The sequence below is a fragment of the Lissotriton vulgaris genome, chromosome 2_1, assembly GCF_964263255.1.
Source record: "Lissotriton vulgaris chromosome 2_1, aLisVul1.2, whole genome shotgun sequence".
In the NCBI taxonomy this organism is placed as follows: domain Eukaryota; kingdom Metazoa; phylum Chordata; class Amphibia; order Caudata; family Salamandridae; genus Lissotriton; species Lissotriton vulgaris.
The window spans coordinates 1,480,406,014-1,480,429,085 of NC_141687.1; the positions used below are offsets into that span (position 1 = coordinate 1,480,406,014).

General features: G+C 41.8%; 1 protein-coding gene across 5 annotated transcripts in view; it reads right to left on the reverse strand.

Moving 5' to 3' along the window:
- Positions 1-23,072, reverse strand: part of INSIG2 (insulin induced gene 2) — a 139,410-nt gene that overhangs the window by 51,414 nt on the left and 64,924 nt on the right. For all 5 annotated transcript variants that reach the window (XM_086957352.1, XM_086957353.1, XM_086957354.1 and 2 more), the window contains 2 exons: positions 8,770-8,894; positions 2,553-2,719 (listed from right to left, as the gene is read on the reverse strand). In XM_086957352.1, the coding sequence (XP_086813478.1) occupies positions 2,553-2,719; positions 8,770-8,894 (292 nt within the window). The remainder of the gene's footprint in view (positions 1-2,552; positions 2,720-8,769; positions 8,895-23,072) is intronic.

The following is a 23,072-nucleotide window of genomic DNA, read 5'->3' on the forward strand; positions in this document are numbered from 1 at the left end:
AGGAGCTGCAGTAGTGGACCTCAAACGGCAACCATACTGTTTTCCAAAGTAAGTCAAAAATAGTTCCTCACCTTTTCATCGAAAACAAGATTCATGCCGCCTTCTCTTCATCCCCATCAGTTTATCCACTCAACACACTCACTTACCCAGCCATTTTCACAATCGCCCATTCACCCATACATGCACACACAAACTTGCCAATCGGCAAAGAAATATTGACTTTGCCGATAGGTCTCACTTGCATGTTATAACAAGCGTCTAAAGAACTGCTTAGGTGGCTTCAATGCAGGCAGAATGCGGCTGCTCCAGTTGGGTTCCAAAAAGACACTATCAGGTCAGGTTTAAAGCAATTGCACTGGCTTACTATCAAGTCCAAAATTAGTTTCAAAACTCTTTTGATGACCTATAAATCTTTCCACAAGAATGGCCAGCTGTACATTAAGAAAAGGTTGATAAAATATTTCCCTCTAAGGTCATTGAGCTCAGGAAAGCACCGTTTGCCTAGTGTTCCAAGAGTACAGAAAGCAAAATTAGGAGGCAAATGTTTCTCTTTTCTAGCATCCAGTATTTGTAATTTGTTACTTCTGCATCTCCACACTACTCCCAGGGAAAGTCAGTTTAAGGCTCATTTGAAAACTTTTTTGTTTCGAGAATTGTTCTGTTTATACTCCCATGTTCTTTTAGTGCCAGGACGCAACTCATGAAGCAGCAACTGAGCTTAATAAGTGACATTTCATTAATTAAGTAGTTTTTTTGCATATCTTTGTTTTGACGTGAGTTAATATAAGCACCCCTTTGAGAGGGCCATGTGGCATGCAGGGGCTACTGGACCCAACTGTGGTGGTTAAGGCCTATCCCTCCTGATGTCCAGGGGCACAACCTTCTATTGGTCCGGAGCAACTGGGACAAGTACTCCTTCTGCTCTTGACTCCGAGTGGTAGCTGTGGTCTAGCAATCAAGGCTACAGGCCAGTGAACACAACCTACAACTCAAAGGGCAAACAGTACTAGCAATAACTCAATGGCCAGCCAAATACTTGCTTTTTTTGACAAAAAGTAGCATTATATTTCTAACTCTGCACATGCAAAGGTATAGGACATTCAGAAGCAATAACAACCTTTGAGGTTGGAGCTCCAATAGTTATCAGGCAAATCTGTGTCGCACACCCCTTAGTGTAACATGTTTGTGGCTATTCCCCATCCACTGGTGGCTACATCCAGGGAATGCAAACTATTAGGCTGTACTCAAGAGTTTTACCTTTGTTCTACCTTTGACTCTTTAGGAATTAGTCAAAAGTGCCCATGGTGCCGCAGAACTGTAAGCAACAAGCTTCTCCAGGGTCAAAAAAGGCCCAGCTCCCGTCAAACCCACTCCAGCAGTTCTGCAGTGTTGAGCAAGTACCCTCTCCTCTGGCGCTCGAGGGTCCTGACACTGTACGGCAGAGGGCGCTCCGGGTGTATACGGCAGAAAACTGGCAGCACAGTCGAGCAGCACTGTTTGTTAGCTGCAATCGGAGCTGCTCCCCCTCAGCAGACACAACGGTAAGTTGCTCCTTCACCCTAGTGGGGGTTGGGGGTGGCTGCTGTTGTGATTCTTCAGCTCCAGACCAAAGCTCCTGTGAGGGTACAATTTCCTCAGAACAGTCCCTTCCACCACTATGGGGATCCCTTTGAGCATCCCTCCCAGTCCAAAAAGATAGCAATCTGTGAGACAGACCTATGTAGTGGCGCACATGCATGATCCGTATTCGCCTATGACAAAACAATATATATTTATTGGAGGCCCAGACAACAGTAGAGTTGGGCACTCAAGGCAGACATGCACGTCTCTTAACATGCAGAGGACTTTTCCGTCCAAACAGCATATTAAAGCCACACCTGTTGGCTTATTTTTACACTATGCCAGCACAGGTAAAAGCAATAAAGTAACAGAATCACTATAATGGAGTCACTGTGCTAACCCCCATAACAGCCTTCTAAATCTTCTGTCTCCTCATTTGTTTTTCAAGCCAGTGGTAACACCTGAACTATATTTTTGGTTTGTGTAAACAAATGGGTTCAAGAACAATGCTTCTTCATCCATAAGGCCTTACCACAAACCACACTTTCTTCAAATGTAGCACAAGTCCAGGTCTCGGACTCACACTTTGCCCCTTTAAAATAAACTGATAATTCTATAGAGAGGAGAGAATTTAACTGCAGCTCGTCCAAACAAAAGATATACATGTACATGTAGCAGTGAATGAAGAAGTTGAAGACAAAACCAAGGAATAAAACGTAGATGACAAATTCATGACATTAACATGGCAGGGAGTATGTTCATACTCAAAAAGGTATTCTAGAACAATTCTGCAAGATTACTGCTAACAGTGCTGCTTATCATTAAACAAATGGCAGAGGCACAATTAGTACTGCCTGAAGTGAGACAGTTCCCTCCCTAGAGACAAAATGAAGCATCAGTAGTTGAAAGCACTGGAACATGCGATGGGCTGCAGAATCTGCATTATAGTCCGAACTAATAAAGAAAGTTTAAATTTAGGATTATATACTTACTGATAAACACCATTGTAGACTAAAAGTTGAGACACCAAGGTTGCTAGGAAAGCAATACCAATTCCAAGACCAAATCCGCTTCTTGATCTATCAAATGTCCACCAGAGCCCAATGGAAAGTGCGGCCAACGTAAGGGAGAGCTGCATGTTATTTGCGAAGTCCACTTTCTGCGATCACCATTGAGGAAAAGAGAACGGTTGACGAAAAAAGGTAATCTCTTCTCTACAAATCAGAAAACGGATTTACACCACCATGTGAAATACTTTTGATTTGAAGTAAACCTGACAGGAGCAAAGGCTGGAGATGAGACTGCTTCTAAAAAAGTTAGGATAAGTGTGCTTACAAAATCATTAAAACAGTTTAGTAAAAGTCTTCTTAAGTCACAAGGGAGTGCTATCGTGCGCATACTTTCTACAGAAAACCAAAAGACCGGGACTAATTCTTGCAACTAAATAACTAAAAAAAGAATCCATTACAAGGAGAGGAGAAATAACCTATAATGCCAATTATGTACTGTACTATTCGGCTAACAAATAAAAGACCTGCTGCAAGTCACTTCTGTATCATGTTCAGTACCCCTTTCAGATGCTATGCCCTTATCAATAGGAAACTTGAGGACATGGGTGTCCTTTTAAAAATAGTTTTAAAACATGAATTATGACTTGGCTACCAAGAATCCTATATAATACACTTGGTTTCAAATATGTAGTGTGTTCAACACCCTTCAGAAAATGTAACCAAATTCCTTGCCTACGACCGAGCATTGCAAGAAAAAAGCATTTAAGTAAATCGCTATCTTTTGTTAGTTTTTTCACCAAAAGAAATAAAAGACTGCTACCTCGGGCACTATAGAGTTGTGGTGTACGTGGGGGTACATCAAGGAAAAGAGTTTTGGGATTAATGATAAAATAGAGGTGGCATAAGCTGTATTATTACTATATGAACATTCTATTGCTAATTCTAGAATTATATTTTTATATGTCTGCACAATGTTCTCCGTATAACAAAAAAAAGGAAAACATCTGCGATTGCCACACTTAATAATAAAGCCAGAAGCAAATGGAAGGTTATTCTAACTTTGCCGGCACCCGCGCTTTACCTTCAGCCATGTTAAGCTAAAGCGCGTGTGCCGGGATTGTTGCAGAAGTAAAGAAATAGAAGTTTTCTTTTTCTTTTCTTTTGCTACAATCGAGGCACCCGCGCTTTAGCTTAACATGGCTGTAGGAAAAGCGCTGATGCCGCGATTGTCACACTTTTTAATAAAGCCAGAAGCTAGTGGAGGGTACACTTTGTGTCTTTTTGAGGTTGTTCTAGTAGTATAACATTTAGTAACATTTAGTTTGCCTTAGAACAGTGAAAAAGTAAATTACGAATGGGGCTATTGTAGAACAATTTTAGTAGCACTGCTGTTTATGTGGTGGTGAAGCTTTGAGACGAGGAACTGGAAACGCTGGATTATATAAGGCTGTTTTAAAAATATAGTAATTGAATATTGATCTCTTAGGGGCTTACTGGTTATATTCATGTTTTGCTTTGCATGACCAATCAAACTTGCCGGTTTTCTGAAATGTGTTGCCATCATTTGAAGCATAAATAATTGAAGAAGGAAAGTGTGAGCACCATAGGATTCTTCCGGTATTCTTCTGACCTACACTCATCTCAACAGGGTTTCTAGCTGCTCCCAAAAATGTTGCAGCCTGCATATATTGTGAGTAATTTACTTTGGAAATACTGTAAACAAATACACATCAGTCTTATCTAGTGAGGTTTACTTTTGAACAACAAATCAATACAACTCAAGTTATTGGAAATTCGAACATTTGATGTCGAACCATATTCATTTGCTCACCCAGAAGGCTTTATGCCGCTAAAGAACATAACTGCATTAAAAGGGCATTACCATGCAAAATTCAAGGACTTCATTGCATTTTCAAATGCAAAATGATTTGTCAGAGATTGAACGGGTGAAGACAATGACTTTCACAAGGTTGGGGGTCGGGGCCGGTTGGCATGTCCTTGTGAAAGTTGCAGTGTGTCTTTCACTCTCTCGACAACAGTTACACTCCTCATCCCGGAGTATTTCAAGGCTGCGAACCTTGTGCAGACCTACTCAGTCACCTATTACGGTACAAAAGGGGGTGGTGATGGGCGGAGCATCTGAACCAATCAAACACTCACACCCAGTCAACAGATCTGGGTGTAATACATCACCGTTCTTTAGCACACTCTGCCACCCCAGTTCAGACATGGCCATATGCAAATCTGTCTGACCCTGTGCCTCATGGGAACAGTCCAGCCCGAACTGCCAAGCCATGCCTTCCCTGGACCGGAAACAAGCTTTCTAGGACCGGTTTCTGGCATTACAGCCGTCTTCAGCCAGGCTTGCTTGAATCTAGTGGCAAAGTGAGCAAGGGACTCACATCTGAGCATACTCTGCCAACTCATGGCAAACAAAGCGGTACAAAAGGGGTTGGTGATGGACGGAGCATCTGAACCAATCAAACACTCACACCCAGTCAACAGATCTGGGTTTAATCCATCACCGTTCTTTAACGCACTCTGCCACCCCAGTTCAGAAATGGCCATATGCAAATCAGTCCAGCCCGAACTGCCAAGTCAAAGCGGTACAAAAAGGGGTGATTTTGGACGGAGCATCTGAACCAATCAAAAACTCACACCCAGTCAACAGTTCTTTAGCCCAATCTGCCATCTCAGTTCAGACATGGCCATTTGCAAATCAGTCTGACCCTGTGCCTCATGGGAACAGGCCAGCCCGAACTGACAAGCCATGCCTTCCCTGGACCGGAAACAACCTTCCTAGGACCGGTTTCTGGCATTACAGCCGTCTTCAGCCATGCTTGCTTGAATCCAGTGGCAAAGTGAAATATGATGTTTTCTTTTCACCTTGAATAAAGTAGTATCTGGCATTGTTTTGCTCTCCACTTCACTATTTGGCCCTAGAATTGTTCTCTCTATGTGTCATTTTAGCTTTATACTTGGCAGTAGAGAGGACGCGATTACATTTGGCATACTTGTTTATAAGTTTCAGCCCGATTTCTAGGTTTTGCTTCTGCTTGATGTAACTTGGTGTTTGAATCAGAGCCAGATGTGTCAACTGATTTGGTGCAAGTCAAAACGTAAACGTTTCAAATTGTCAATTTAAACGCGGCGCATACCAGAGAACGACATTGGTGTGCTCCCTCTCGAACCGAGAGGGACATTTGTGTACTCGGTGAGAACGTTGATCGTTGACAGTCGTAAGCCGCTTTTTTAATGCAGACCCAGGAAAACGACACTAATGTATTACAAGGTAGTTCAGTGTCACTGAGAATCGCAAACCTGATGTCCTCGGGCCATAGGGGCCCCTGAGAAGAAAGCAACAGCGACCCTTTTCCCCACTAAAAGACAGCTGGATCCGGACAACTGTGGGGTAGGCTTTTAATCGCTCCGTGTCTCACGAGTGCGGCTACTCCAGGATTACAAGGAAGCATCAGGTACTACTTTGATGTACTACGTAAAGTATCATGGGGCACATGCATCAACCTATTTAGGAAGTGCAAACGGTGCGAATCGGTAAATTCGGCCGTTTGCACTTCCTAAATATGTGTTTGGGATGCATCGAGCATTTTTGAGTAATTCGGTATTTTTACCGAATTCCAAAAATGCGATTGCTTTTAAGGAATTGCAAATTTGCGATTCCTTAAAAGCAATGCATCATTAAAAAAAAAATTGCGATTATTCAAATTGGAAGTGCAAATTACCACGAGGTTCAACCTCGTGGTAATTTGCGAAATTGTTTAAAAATGCTTGAAAATGCATTTTTTAAACTGTCCAGTTACAGACACACATGTCCTTAGGACATGTGTGTGTGAAACATGCACTTTCAATTGCATTTCAGGGGTGCAGGGGGGGGTCCTTTGGCCCCCCCCCTGCACCCATGAAATTTTCTAAGTGCCACTCGCAATTTGCTACTGCCTTCCAATTGACTACATTGATTCCTATGGGCCTCTAGGCCCATAGGAATCAATGTAATGCCATTCCTTAATTGCACTTCGCAATTAAGGAATCGCAATTTCCGAAAATTAAGAAATCCTAAAAACTTTTAGGATTTCTTGATGCATAGCATTTTGCATTTCCTAAATAGCGATTCCTTAATTTTCGCTATTTAAGAAATGCAAAATCCTAGATTGATGCATGTGGGGGTATATTCCCAGTTACTCTGGCTTGGTACTCAAAATAGGGTATCAGCGATTATTAATACAGCGCTGAACACTCGCATCACCCGTAAATGAATCCTGCAATGTGTCAATACAATTATTAAACTTAAACTGTTACTGCCAACCAAAAACTGATCTACTTTTGTGTTGCATGTAGAAACAATGATTGGGTTACAATAATGAACGAGTCTTGCTGTAGAAACGCTGTGGACATTGGTGTACTCAGTGATAACTGTGAACATTGACAGTCAAACTACTTTCTTGATGCTGACCCTTCATAACTACACTGTCTATATAAAACAACAGTTCAATTTCACTGAGAACATTAGAACTTTGACACATGTGACATTCATCTCTGGGGTTTCACTTAAGAAGAGCAGGAGTGACAATTTACAGTGGGGCGCAGAGGTGGGGTATAGGTACCACTAACTTTTTATGGACTGGCTTAACAGCGCGGATGTCACCAGACTATTTTGTGGGAATTACAAGGAGAGGGGATTTGGATCCGTCCATATGTTAGGGGATATAAGAATGGTTTTGGGGCAGAAGTTGTGTGCTTCCACAAAAAAGCTATTGCCCTCTACTAAGCTGCGATAATTTTGTTTATTTAGCCGGCTGCCTGAGGTTGAAGGTTCAGGGGCACACACATGACACTGTAATGCTAAGAGTCTTAGACAACTATATAATTAGTTTTTTTAGATCGAGCTAGCCGCAGGGTACAAGCACTGCTCGCTCTGTGAGGCATGCTGTAATAGAGTATGCAGTGGAAACCCAGCCCACGCTACACCCATATTTTCAATTGGCTGGTGTCATTGTCCTTCGTAAAAGCTGAATTCCGATTCATTATGAGGCTTGTTAGTCCCTCCTGGGTATCGCCTTGTTTTTTTTAGAGTTTGAGATATGAACAGTTCTGCCAATGTATGGGGTACCTTATTATTTATAGGCGGTACCCTGTGTAGAGTATTCAGCATGTTGCATACTAAGGAACGAGAGGGACAGTACCACCCGGGGCACACTTCTGGACCTCTATAACCCGCTGCTCCTCACTGTGTCCCCAGACCCCCTTCTTCCCAACTAACACCTGATGTGTTGCATCACTGTGGCACACTGCACAGAATATTAGAGGCCTCTCTGCAATAGAACTGTACAAAAACGGAGCATAGGCACACAACACGACAGTAGGCAATCTCCATAAAGCACAAGGATGTGGTGTAATGACCAGAGCTGCCGAGCGGGAAGCTAAGGAACCAGGTCCGAGTCAGGGCATTGGCTCACCATCCTGTGATTCGGGGCAAATTAGTTAATCTCCCTGCGCCTTCCAATAGGCAATGTGTTCTTGTGTAATGTAACTGGTTGTCCTGTAAATCTCTCCAAATCCTTTTGGGTGGACTTCGCGCAATATATAACTGCAAAACAAAAACTAACATAAAGCAACCAGTCAGCATACCCCATCGAGCAAGAGCTCACTACACCGGCTGATTTAGCACAGGCATAGCTATGAAAGCTCTGTACACCACAGTACTGTCCATGGGGTGGAATGTTTCCACTACACACACAGCGCTGGCAGTGGGCAGTATCCAGACACACACTGAGTTAGTGTACGGTCCTTAAACCCGTATACCGCCCGGGGTGTCAGGAACAGTATACTGCACTCTCACAGCACTTCAAGGTCAGAAAGGCAGACAAACTGTTAGTTGTACTATAAAGAAGTCATAATAATATTGTGTTTTCATATTATTAAAATTGGAAACACTAGCCAGAACTGTTGAGTGAGTTAACGTGAAACGACGGGCTAATAATGCAACTCCAATAGCTCAAACTTTAATAATGCGAGACCTATTGCATTGAAATGCTTGTTTATATTGCTACCACCTACCAGGAGCCCATTTGAAAATGCGGATTTTTAAAAGTTATGCTCAATTATTGCTGACCAACCAAAAGAAATAGAGAAGTGCATAAAAGCTATGAATGTGCTTAAACAATTTGCAGGACAAGGATACAGCGCTGGCGTGATTAATACCCACAAAAACAGCTACACATCGCATTACGCTGGACCACTCTCTCTTGAATTTGTGCGGCTCTCCAAGATGTCTGTCGATGCAAGGGTACAAAAGGCCAATCACCGCTGTAGATAAATGTGGGAGAGAAAGCATATGGTCAATATGGTACGCTTGACGAAAAACAAGAACACTGTTGTCATCAGTTTTGTTCAACAGGAGACCAGGGTAATTTCAAACTCATATCTAAAATGCAAACAGTGACATCAATATCCTTAAATTAGGAATTAAGGGCTGCTCAATAACGAGTAAAGCAAGCGTGTTAATACATTAAATAGAGACAACAAAGATTATCGCAGCTTAGTCTATCCTCACATATGGTTCACTCTACATTGAACTGCATATTATATAGAGGGTGACATGTTCAGTTACTTTTATTTATGTAATGTTTAGAGCTTTTCACTATAAAAAATAAAACTTTGAAATACAGATGTATTCACACACAAGAAAATAAAGCAAGTAGGTCTTAACATCTATAAATATTTAGTTTTTGATTCTTGAAGTATTTAGATTCCAAACAGAATCCTTGATATTAGTTTATTGAATAAATGACCCTGCCATTAAATACATCTTCACTATATGACAATGCTAGATTATTCAAGTTAAATAATATTAATGTATTAGCTCCATTACTTCCTAATCCTATTCAAAATCACAATGAATGGAAGATATCTCTACTCAATATTAATGTTTTTCAATCTCTTGCTCAAAGCTGACAGCACAAAAAGTATGAGAAACGATTGATATAAATCAGTGTTCAGGTTAATTAATCAAATAGGTCTGTAAGATGAAAGGTAAGCAGTTTAGAACCAATTATTACCTGTGCACGCTTCTAGCGCTGGCTAGCGTTCTAGGCTACATTATATTTAGCGTATTTGATGTGAATCTGGCGCAAAAGGGTAGTGCAGCTATTTACACGAACAAGCATTTGCAATGAAATAGGTCTCGCATTAGGAAAGTTTGAGTTATTGGTATTATAAATGATTTTTTTTAAATTTATGTGTTGGTTTTGAAAATAGCGAAATTAATAGCTTTGTCATTTACAATGCCAATACTTCTAATTTTCGCAAATGTGACACCTATAGCATTTGTAATGCAATATGTGTTGTATTTACGTGACTTAGATGTATTGATATTACAAATAACAATGGCTTCTAATTTATTTTAATAATTAATACTTAAAGAAAAGTTAGTGTAATTTATAATCGCAATAGCTTAAACTTTTTCAAAGAACTTTTGTGAAGATTATGTTCGGTTTATTTTATTGTGACGAAAAACCAAGTACAGAAGTGAAATATTAACATCTTTTTTGTGACATTTGTAATAAAGTTTGAAACATTGAGAGAACGTTTTTGAACCAGTTGTTGTTGAATGGTTGCACAGATTGATGCTGTGGCGTTTAGTGATGCTTTGATAGTGCATAGTGATGTTGTGGTGCCCCTGAGTAATGCTGTGGTGGTGCTGAGTGATGCTGTGGTAATGAGATAGATGGAGTGAGTGTGATAGAGTGAGGGCGATAGATAGAGTGAGGGCGATAGATAAGAGTGAGGGCGATAGATAAGAGTGAGGGCGATAGATAAGAGTGAGGGCGATAGATAAGAGTGAGGGCGATAGATAAGAGTGAGGGCGATAGATAAGAGTGAGGGCGATAGATAAGAGTGAGGGCGATAGATAAGAGTGAGGGCGATAGATAAGAGTGAGGGCGATAGATAAGAGTGAGGGCGATAGATAAGAGTGAGGGCGATAGATAAGAGTGAGGGCGATAGATAAGAGTGAGGGCGATAGATAAGAGTGAGGGCGATAGATAAGAGTGAGGGCGATAGATAAGAGTGAGGGCGATAGATAAGAGTGAGGGCGATAGATAAGAGTGAGGGCGATAGATAAGAGTGAGGGCGATAGATAAGAGTGAGGGCGATAGATAAGAGTGAGGGCGATAGATAAGAGTGAGGGCGATAGATAAGAGTGAGGGCGATAGATAGAGTGAGGGCGATAGATAGAGTGAGGGCGATAGATAGAGTGAGGGCGATAGATAGAGTGAGGGCGATAGATAGAGTGAGGGCGATAGATAGAGTGAGGGCGATAGATAGAGTGAGGGCGATAGAGTGAGGGCGATAGAGTGAGGGCGATAGAGTGAGGGCGCTAGATAGATAGAGGGAGGGAGCTAGATAGATAGAGGGAGATAGCTAGATAAGATAAATAGAGTGAGATAGATAGATAGATAGATAGATAGATAGATAGATAGATAGATAGATAGATAGATAGATAGATAGATAGATAGATCGATAGATCGATAGGAGTGGCAGAAAATAAGCCCCCACTGACCCCGTAGTTTGCAAGTGGGGGGGTTCAAATTTAGTTATGCCACTGCAGGGAGCAGGATGAGGTGGTGTTTTAAAAGCAGATGGGCTTGTTTAAAACCATGTTGGCAAGCGGGTCAGGGGCTAGTGGGTTAACACTACGAATGCATGGCTACGGTAGAGCTACTGACCCTGGAACTGGGTTGAACTCTCGGCGTTGCCTCGATATGGCGTGATCCTGGGCAAATCACGTAATTCCCCCAGTGTATTTGAAAACAAGGTAAAGGAAGCACAATGAAAGAAAGTGAATTAAACATGTGAATACATAAAACTGGGCTGATATGTATTACTTAGACAAATCTACAATAAGCCTTAGCAGTTTCATTATTACATGCACGCTATTGCCTCATGAGCTAGCTTAAATTTTTAACAAAGCCAAACTGTAATTCCGATAAATGTATTAACAAAGCTGCGAAGGTTGAATGTTTAAGACTCAATAAAGCAGCCAAAATTGCACCTTGAATACATATTAATCTTTATGACCGCGTTCACAAGTTAACCACAGTGTTTGTTAGAAGAGAACGCACGAATACCTAAACATTAAGAATGCCTGTGGCAACATAATATAGAGCTTTATTGTTATTGTTTGATAGGAGGTCTGATAGAATAATGTGAAGGGCAGAGTGGTGTAGTTCTAATAAGAGTGGTGTTAAAAGTAAAACTGCAGCTACGGGATTGTAGCCTGACAGGAGGTATACTAACAATAGAGCAGACAGAAAAGGATTGTAGTTTGATAGTAGATTAGAGGTGACTAGAGCGGAGAGGCACGGGGTGCTACCTTAATAGGAATGAATCAAAGAGTAGAACTGTGAGGCTTAGCATTGCAGTTTGATGGCAGAGTTGACGGGGGATAGAGCTGTAGTTTAATAAGGAGCATGGCGGAGTAAAGTACAAGGTGCGGAGGTGTACTTTGATGGGGATATAGCGAGGATAGAGCAGAGGAGCACGAAGTTGTAGTTTCATAGGGGGCCTGACGAGGGTAAAAGTGTGAGGCTTGGCATTGCAGTTTGATAAGAGGCATGGCAGAGGTAAAGCAGAGGGGCACGGAGTTGTAGTTTGCAAGGGGGCACTGGTGGGGGGACAGCTGAAGGTTTTGTAGTGTTTGTTGATAGAAATAAAAAAAAGCAAAATGAACTGGTAAGGTAGCTAAGAGGGTTCTGCTAAGCACCGCAGAGATCAACGTGTAACTGTATGCCACGGATTTAAATGTCAGACTAATGCTCGACTAATTAAATGAGCTCCACTGATGTAGAATAGAACCTCTGAGATGCCAGAGTTGCTGTTTGCGGCCTGTATGCTTTTTATATGCTCATTGGTAAATCACTGAACCAAAAAAATCACAGTGTTTGGGTAATATAATTAACGGTCTGCACATGCTTGTGTACAGTTGATTTATGTAATTATTGCAAAATGGATGCTGAATTCAGTAACTTCGTAATCTACAGCTTTCTATCTTTTAACTAAAGCACAGCTGTCAGGAGCGTGCCTAGAACCGCATGTGCAGCGCTTTGGGACGGCAATCATATCACATTTTGTACCAAGAGTGATCCGGGCGATGAGAGTGAGTCATGGTTTAATCCAGTAACCGTAAAAAAAAACGAGACAGGTGGCTGATTCTGATGAGCACCCGCCGCTGAGGGGGCACGTGCAGCTCCCAGGTCTGAACTCAGTCAGAGCCAACTCACCTTTCATCCTTTTGCCAAAGATGAAATGAGTGCCGCTAAAAATAATTTATACTTAAGGGCTTTGGGTCAATTCATTGTGTCTGGCTCTTGCATTGAATCCATCGTGCTATCTCCCTAAAGCGCCCACATGCGCTGAAGTTCTGCAGTGTGGGCTATGAAGGATGGTATCCATTTATATATAACACTGCATTAGGGAGTTGTACGAGGGTAAAGATGAGACAACGCCTGTGAGTTCAACAAACTTTGTCTGGATAGAATTGCCTGAGTGTCGAAGTTTGAGATGTTTTACTGGGGTACTGGCAGGAGGAGGGAAGTTGGGGGTGCAAAGAACACCCCCACTTCAGTAACAGTGGGGGTGACCGTACGCTCTAAACAATGTGTGCGGCCCCTTCTATCGAAAGCACAATACTCTGATAACTCGCTCATGAGTTCACATACTAATGTGTCCATTGCACTTCTGTTGTTCTTAACAAAATCTGGTTCATGTTACCCTAACAATAATTGTAAAGCAGATAAACATCGGAGAATGTTGTCGGCAGGGAGTCGAGCAAACCCGACTTCCAATACCGACTTTCCCTGTTTACAAAAATGTGTGTTACTGGGCAAATTGCTTTCATGTACAGGCTTTATCTGCAGCAATTAAGGGTGTTTAGAAACAAAGCTGGGTTGGCTGTTGAGCGCTACGTGTAACTAAAACCATTAGCTCAGCTCATAGAAGCGCAGTTACTTCAAACAAGCAAGGTATGTAGGCGCTGGAATGTCCAGTGGGGATTAAATAGTCCATGCGAAATACTGGTTTCTGTTGACTACGTAGTGAATTTATGAGCTTTTGTATAGCGCATGAGCACCATTAATTTACTCCCACGTGGTACATTTTATCTGCTGTCTTTTTAAATTCCGCACTGAATATGGAAGAACCGTATTTACACACATTGCAGTGTTATTGAAGAATTTGGTTAATTTCATTAAAGGCTCGTGTGTTTGTTAAAGCCCCACTTGCCAGGGAGGCTGCTTCCGAGAACCGCAGAGAGGTCAGCACCCGAGGCAGGAGGAGGAGAGCACGAGTCAGAAAGAGAAAGGCAGTCAGAAACAAAAAAATCGGAGGGAGAAGGGTGGGTATGCGAGGCGAGAGGCAGGCAACAGGAAAGACATGCCAAGAAGTTGTGCGCGCGCACGCGCGTGCACTAAAACGAAAAAAAAAAACAGTAGGTGTAAGGGCGGATTTGAAAACTCATGGGGGGAGGGGGGACTTTGTGTTGGATATAGGAAAGAAATATTGTTCGCAAGACAGCTTCTTGAAATTGAATTGTGCATTTGACGGATACGAGCAGCGCAGCCGAGCAGTGAACACCTGGAGCCGGCCTGATGACTCGCCGTCTGATAGCCCACTGACAAACGGAGCTCCGACGGTGCAAACCTCAGCTAAATCACCTCAGTCTCAAACGTATGGACAGACACACTGCTGGCGCTTCCTGGCCAACCATGGGGTTATTATTGCAGTGAGGGGCAGGCTGCTGGACAGCGTGAACAAGACTGCAAGTGAGAAAAACAAGCAATGGCGCCGCGCGGCTGTAAATGTGAGGCCGAGCGGCAAAAAAAAAGCTTTTGGCATTGCTGGGAGGGGGGAGGGGGGGGGGGGGAGCGGCAGCCTTTGATGTGCGAGCGAGTGGGAGTGAATGACCATATGGGGTGTGATTGAGAAGTGAGGCCAAGCGCGCGCTGGGAAGCGTTGCATGTGACTTACTCAAGCGCATTGGGAACAATCCTCGCTGGTTTCAAGAGTTTGTTTCGCCTACATTAGATCTCGACATCTACAATGGGCAAGCGCATTGGCAGAGGTCGAGACCTAAAAAGGGGGAAAGAGAACAATGATGTAACTGATGAATATTCAAAATGTATATAGGGCCAATGATTATGCTGTGGTTGATGAATTTACAATTCAATCATACATCAAAAATTATGAGTTGCATGGGTATAACCATTTCCATGGTAGCATGGTTTTCATTTGAGGTAAGTGATCAGTGTTCATGGCAGACTAACTAGTTGTTCATCGAAAGATCCACGAGAAGGCATTGGTATAATATATTTCATAAATCTATTTATATAAAAAGGATCATTAGTAAGTCTGTGGAAGAAGACATTGCTAAAACTAGAGTACCTTTAGGTTCTTCCTGTATTGGAACCAGGATTTTCTTTAATGAGTTTTATATAGCGCTGGCTAGACCCGAAGGTATCAGAGCGCTTTACATGAGGTTCCACAAAGTTACAACAATGACAACACGAAACAGGTTACATCAGATTACTAGTAAAACATTTAAAGAGTATCGAAAATGAGATAAATGAGCATAGAAGGGTAAGGGGGTAGGGTTAAGGGGTAAGGGGGAGATACGACGGCGAGGCGAGGCGAGGGAAAGTCAGCCCCAAGTCAGGCTGGGTAAGTGATGGCCTAGGGGGAAGTCCACGACCCATCTCCTCTTTAGCTATCGGGTAGCTCCACCGGGCCTCGGTCAAATAGCAAGGCCACGGCTAAAAAAACATATAAAGAACATATGAAGGCAATATAAATGGAGCATAGAAAGGTAGAGAGAAGGTTAAAGGGGTAGGAGGGAGATACGACATAGAGACGAAGGAAAGGCTGCCCAAAGTCCGGCTAGGTAGGTGATGGCCGAGGGGGAAGTCCACTACCCATCTCCTCTTTAGCGAACAGGTAGCTCCACCGGGCATCAGTCAGGGATAGCCCTAGTTGTTGGTATACAGCACCTCAATCCAGAGTTGAGTGTCTGCTCATGACCAGTGGTGAGTGGCTCTCTAGATTTCCAGAAATGAGAGGCTGGGACAGTAGGTTCCTCTTTCACAACTTAATATCCCATACTTGTTGGCAAGAATCCGAATTGTTGGTGCTGAGCTATCTAGAAATGAGAGTAGTTTTTCAATTTCATATGGCTGACAGACGAAGCCAGTACCCATCATGATGGGTTGGGTAATAAGGGCATCCCATCTGTGGCTGGGGCTAAGGCAGCAGAAAGGTGGGGAGAATCCATAAAGTAATAAGTCGGGTAAAATATTCAATATGCCTACCTGTTGCATATGTGGAAAACCTAGAGCTAAGGAGAAACACTTGACTGGGGAGTAAATATTTTATTTTCAAAGGAGATTCAGCTAGTACAAAGCAGTGTGTTCCTTATTGGTCATGTGAGATCATAATGAAATGGAACTAGATTGAGTATACATTATATATCAGTGTGAGGTGTGGAATTTAATAAAATATCTACTTGTTCATGGGGCAGGTTGCTTCATAAATCTACTTGTCCCGTAACAAAATCCACTGTCCCTTTTGTGCCATGTATTTCGGTGACAAATGAAGGCAGCAATCTCATTATATGAGAGCTCCGAAATTGCCTCTCTGATTAAGCCAGGGCTCCTTCCATAGTAGGGTTTGAATACTAGCAATTCCCTTATGTTGCCACGTTTCCGCAGATCCACATATTGGCGCTGAAGGGAAACAACAATTCCAGGTTTGGAATGCCCTTTTGAGTCCGTGCAAACCTACTAACTTGCATGTTTTAAGGATTTTTACCAACTCTTCTCTAATCTTTTCCCATACAAAGAAAGGTTGGAAATGTACTCCTGACAGTGGCAGACATAAAAATGCTTCCAAGTAGGGAAAAAAGTGGTTGGAGGGAAAGTACACTTGCAACCATTTTCGCATGAGCAAATCTACACCTACTCACAAATATTTTACTAGGAGTACTAATTCTTGACCTACTTCTGTAAAGTCTTGTGAATTCTCGAAAGTCGTATATCTGCACTTAATGCAAGGACATGAATGCACTTTTGAGACTTTAATTAATAATTGGGCCCCTAATTAGGTCCGGCGTGAACCACAGCATTTTGTGATTATTAAAATTCTGTCTCTCTGCCGATCGGCTAGCTTCACTGTGAGTGACCGCATTCTGTTCTTTTACAAGGAGCATAAACAACACACAGTTGTTTTGTTCAGTGCCAGGAACTACTGTGGCCATGTGTGTTTCTTGAAACCAAAACAATTTTTGATTTTGCCAATGTTTGTTATAATAAGGGCCTAGCAGCTCTCACACCAATAAGCTTTTACAAAAAACATGCCAAAACAAGTCATGCATTGACAAAACCAAATGGCTGCTGAACAATTTCAGACCGATTGGCTTTACCAATGATTGTTTATTTGAATGTTTCCCGTAATCTTTTAAACTGGTTACACTGATTTTTCATTATGAATATTTTCGGTAAATTCTAGCATGCATCACTACAGTTTACTAAATGATGCCAAGGGCAAACAGTACCTAAAACGTTACAGTAGTTTAGCGAAATAGTTTTGCATTTTTTTGTGAACATGTTATTTTGAAAGCAAAGAATAATCAATCTTCCTTTCAAGTTTCTGCATATATTTGTATCTAACCAAAGTGCATTTTGGGAACAGTATGCGTAGCCTCACATTGCTAAACATTGAAAACGTGTGTACACATTTTTATACTGGAACCACTGTCAATAATAGTACAGTCGCAACTTACAACATGTACTTAGATCGCTCCCCCTAAAAATGTTTTGCATTAATGAACCATAAATACAAGTTTGAACAGTTAACACATGGACACAAATATTACCTTAACTGCAGGCAATACATTTCCCTGATCCATAATGCGGTACTGTAAATTGGCAGTCAAAGGGTTAGTGATGTAGGGGGTTGGGCCTACTTGTCCCAAGGACAAAATACACATGGAAACTTGTTGCCCTTGACCCCAAACAATATGTCCCAGGCATCGGACTATAGGAATTCCACATCCCTGAGCAAAACACTCAACGTTCGTGTTAGATTGCCTGTATTGAACCTGTTCTGATGAACACATCGAAGAAAACTAAATGGCATTTTTTGGGGTATAATTTGAAGTGTGTGTCAAATATCGAGGATTGGATGTAGTAAGTCCTGACAGTGTGAATGTCTCATGTTAAAGACACCAAGATAGTGCTCATAGTTTGTCAGAATATTGAGAGATTGTGAATTTTAACCCTTTCCACGCGGCCGTGATTCCCCTGGTGTGCTGTAAACAGCACGAACAGGGGCGGGCCGTGACGAACCCCAGCCGTCATCAGCACACGAGCACCGTAGTGCATGACGGCTGGGGTTCGTCATCAGCATGAAAGGGGTTAAAGTGGTCAGCAGAGCTCTATGTAAATATTAAAGGAAAACGTGTGAAGATTGAGTTTTGTGGCAACCTGCTGGAGACAGGGAGTTATCAGGTGTGGTTTGAGGAGAAAATTAAAAGTAAGATATGGTAGTCAAAGGTATGAAAGCAGACAATAAGTCTAACAGCTCCTTGGCATGGTTCCTCTCTGCCTACGAAGTGACGAGCATCAATGACTATCTGAATCAATACTGTTTCAGTGCTCGCCGTGGATGGATGGCCTAAAGGAAAGGTATGAATGTAGGAGTCTGCTGTGCCCAACATGAGATTGCAGTTAAGTTCTACTGTTTACCTAAAACTTTGCTGACTAAAGGCAAAGAGGATGAAAAGCTGATCCTATGAGATTTTAGAATTATACAGATTTTATTTTGTAGGGGGTAGATAATTCATATAAAGTGTAGGTATTTAAAAATTTGGAAGAGTTAGGTGTAATGCCCTAGGCAACAACTTAAGTTCAAAGAGTAGAATGCTGACCCCATAAAGGTCAGTTGTGAGGAAGGATGAAGGTCATGTCATCTAAGATGAATGGTAGGGATATGCCATATTTGTATATCATGCAATCAGTTTAATAATATACCTTAGGTCTCTGATTTAATCTACACATAAATAAATGTCACTAGCGGATTTCTTGATGCTGTGAAGGATGCAGATTTTCATCTCAACTCCTTCCTTGCTAAGGAGCGGAGGGCAGCACTGTAAAGTACTCCTTTTGCGAGTGGGAAGCCTTTGTTCCTGCTATTGAAGAGAAATGTAATCAACTTGTCCCAACAAGGTGACAAAAGGCCAGGGATAGGACCACGAGTCAGATACGTATGACAATTCTGGATGATCCATAAAATGTAAATGTTTGGTCTTGGGACCTGTTAATATGAACTGGGACACCTTTTCCACCCCAGTTTCATACCCACCGAGACTTAAGGAAAGAGAAAATGCACTCTATGGAAGATTTCAGAACTCGGCTGCCAGACTACTCTTGCATATCAAACCGTGAGACCACATCTCCCCTGCCTTGAAAGCCCTGCATTGGTTACCGGTTGTCAAAAGATCCACTTTCAAGCTGCTTTGCATCACCCACAAAGCGATACATGGAATGGGACCACTCTTCATCAGAAATAAAATGACCAAACATATTCATCATAGGAACCTCGGCTCTAGAGTGGCACCTCGCCTCAAAATCCCAAGATACAAAAAAAAAAAATGGGTGGCACATCCTTCTCTGTTCAAGCAGCCAAAATATGGAACTCTTTACCCCCCAACATAAGATTCACCGACAACCACCTTATTTTCAGAAAACTACTCAAAAATTGGCTCTCCCCAACATAAGCACCATGCACAAACAGAAATATACAGACTATCCCTCTGTATATAAGCATTTATTTGTGCTATAGATATGTGCCTAGATATGTGTATTGCTTTGTGTGAACATGTCGAATAATTATGTTTAAAAAAGAAAATTAATAAATAAATACATTTTTAAAGTACAACACTTGAAAACCAGAGTTTATCAAATGCATATTTAATCTACTTATACTTACTTCCTTTAAGCAGCTATATACCTTCCATGTACTTGGATCTATGTATTTATTACTCCCCCCCAAAAAAAAGCATATTCAATGCACTACCCATATTTCTCACACTATACCCCTATCAATATCTTTAATCTACATATACTTCCTTCCTATATGCATCTATAAACTTTGCATGTACTTATGGATCTATATATTTATTACGTTCTTCTAATTCAGCATATTCAATGCACTAACCTAGTTCTCACCCTATACCTCTCTGAATACATCTTCTACCTCAACTCATCTCAAACCTCTTTCTACTACTCATTCCAATGCACTACCCTATTTCTCACCCTATACCTCTATCAATATATCCTCTATATCCAATCTCTCATTCGTCTCAAATCCTATACTACTACTATGACCCCCAAAAGCGCCCTTTCTAGACTCTCCCCATCTCTACCACTCCTTGCACCATCTGACACCTTTTTCACTATACTGATCCCCCAAAACAAGCTTTTCTAAACTCTTCCCTCTGACACTTCCCCACCACATGATATTTACTCATCCCAAGCCTCCCACTGCTGCTATGACGTCCTTATCCTCTTCAATCAAAATAACAGAGGACATGTCCACTTATCAAATTTCATATTTCACTATACTAGTTCACCAATAATCCTTTATGCGTTCTGAGTAGCGTGCTACTCGCCAAAAAAAGCGCTTCAACACCTTATCAGGGGTAGCAGGCACAATATAAATGCAACCCTTTTTCCCTCTTCTATCCCTCCGTTATCCTTCTCAATACAAATAATTGACTAATATCCACCACTCAAAATACTTTCATATTTCACCATACTAATTCACCACTAATCCTTTATGGGTTCCGGAGTAACGTGCTACTCGCCAAAACAAGCGCTTCAACACCCAATTAGGGGTAACAATTGCTATATAAATGCAAACCTTTTTCCCTCTTCTATCCATCTGAATCCAAATAAGTGACTAACCTATCCACCACTCAAATTCAAACTATGCTATTTCAACACTAATCCTTCTTGGGTTCCGGAGTAGCGTGCTACTTGCCAAAAAAAAAAGCACTTTAACGCCTCGTCAGGGGTAGTAAGGGCTATATCAATACAATACAATTACAATGAAATACATATTGCTTAAGCACCAAGCACAAATCACAGAACTAGGACATGTCCTGAGTATGCTGATACTTATCTCACCTAGAGTAGCTGAAAACACCAGAAGGAGGATTTGTACTCTTAACTTACACCACGGGCCAGGTACCTATTCATCATCAATATTAGTAATCACATGAACACTGGTAACACAAAGCTTCATTCCACGATGTCCAAGAGACCAAAGGGCCTGCAAGCATGTAGCAAACTGCCTACATTCATTTCATGACTAGCTGAATCAAAGTTGGCTCCATTTCATTGGCTTCTAGAATGACAGAATACCTTTTCCATTGGCTGGAACACAGCAACAGGACCTTCCTACACCTCTTTGAAAACAAGAAAAAAATCCTATTGTTGCCTGCTCAACTTTAAAACATCCACCAAAACCAACAAGAGAGAAAGGGTATGAATGTTCACTCTTATACCCCTAGTTCTAGTAACTCAGATCAACAAAAGAGTGAATCAAAAACATATATAGCAACCTCGTACTGAACGTCCGAGATGCAAAGGAAAGAAAATGGATGTAGTAATACATACATAAGGGAGTGGGACACAACCAAGTGATTTTAAGAACCCTCACTCACCACCTGGTGGTGACATGCTTCATCACCGGGTTCCCACTGGAAAGACAGAGTGTCTTTCCAGTGTGCTTCAACGCCTGGTTACAGCGGAGCTGGATCTTGTGAGTGTTGAGGGTGTAATTGAAGCCAAATTCAGCTTGAGAGTGCGAAAATAAAGAAAAAACTTAAAAAGGGCAGAATCGTGACTTTCAACTATTTTATTAATAGTCCGATGTGCACTGGTTAAAAACAAATTTAGATGGACACATAGGTGTGGTCTCGGTTATTAAAGACCCCTAGTCCATATTCAAAGAGTAGGTCGACATGTTTCTGCTTAGTAAGAGCCCGAGTCGCTCAGCTTTCGTCAGGACCATAAAGTGTGATCCTCCGGTGGTGTACACGCCCTAAGGTGCACCCTGTACACCATGTGAACCATTCGTTCAGTCCGGGCCGTGATTGTGCCAAAATAGGTATTTGGCGGCGAGTCGCCTGCAAACATAATTGCGGCGTGAAGAATTGCCCCACATCGCGTTTTGCCCAGGGGGTCTCACACTGATGCACCTCTTGTACATGACCCCAGCCAAATTGCTGTGTGTGTCTTGAACGGCTTTTTTGCTGTAAGTATAATACTCACTGGAAAGGGAAAAACTTTTTCTTTTTTACACAAATTCCTCACGGCAGGGTGCGCCTTAGGGCGTGTACACCACCGGAGGATCACACTTTATGGTCCTGACGAAAGCTAGCGACTCGGGCTCTTACTAAGCAGAAACATGTCGACCTACTCTTTGAATATGGACTAGGGGTCTTTAATAACCGAGACCACACCTATGTGTCCATCTAAATTTGTTTCTAACCAGTGCACATCGGACTATTAATAAAATAGTTGAAAGTCACGATTCTGCACTTTTTAAGTTTTTTCTTTATTTTCGCACTCACTCAAGCTGAATTTGGCTTCAATCACACCCTCAACACTCACAAGATCCAGCTCCGCTGTAACCAGGCATTGAAGCACACTGGAAAGACACTCTGTCTTTCCAGTGGGAACCCGGTGATGAAGCATGTCACCACCAGGTGGTGAGTGAGGGTTCTTAAAATCACTTGGTTGTGTCCCACTCCCTTATGTATGTATTACTACATCCATTTTCTTTCCTTTGCATCTCGGACGTTCAGTACGAGGTTGCTATATATGTTTTTGATTCACTCTTTTGTTGATCTGAGCAACTTTAAAACATAACATCTGCCCTGAAGGCCTTAACTGACTTCCAACCAAGCAAATAATACAATCACAATATGAAGCACAGAAAGCCCGGTATGGTAAGTTCCATACAAATCTCCTAGGTATTCCATACCCCACTTCCAAAGAGACAACTAAGTAAGGTTTTCCACAATCTACCTGCCGCACTCAAAACTCTTAGTACTAACCCAACAAGGACAATTAACAAAGGTCTGGAGAGTAGATCTTAACAAGAGAAATATTTGCCCTGTTTGCCAAAACTCTCTTGATCATGCTCAAGCCAATGTTTTCCAAAGGACTGAAAACATATTTGTTGGAAATTACCATATTTTGTGAGGTATTACCACAGATGTATTCTTTCTTTTACCGATATCATTTTTGCTGGCAGAAGACTCTGCACACCAGTGGTAAAGTACTTATGCTCTCCTTTCTAAACAGGTTAGAATTGGCATACCCTAAAGGGCACATTTCATTTCCTTTACATCTAGTATTTATTACATCA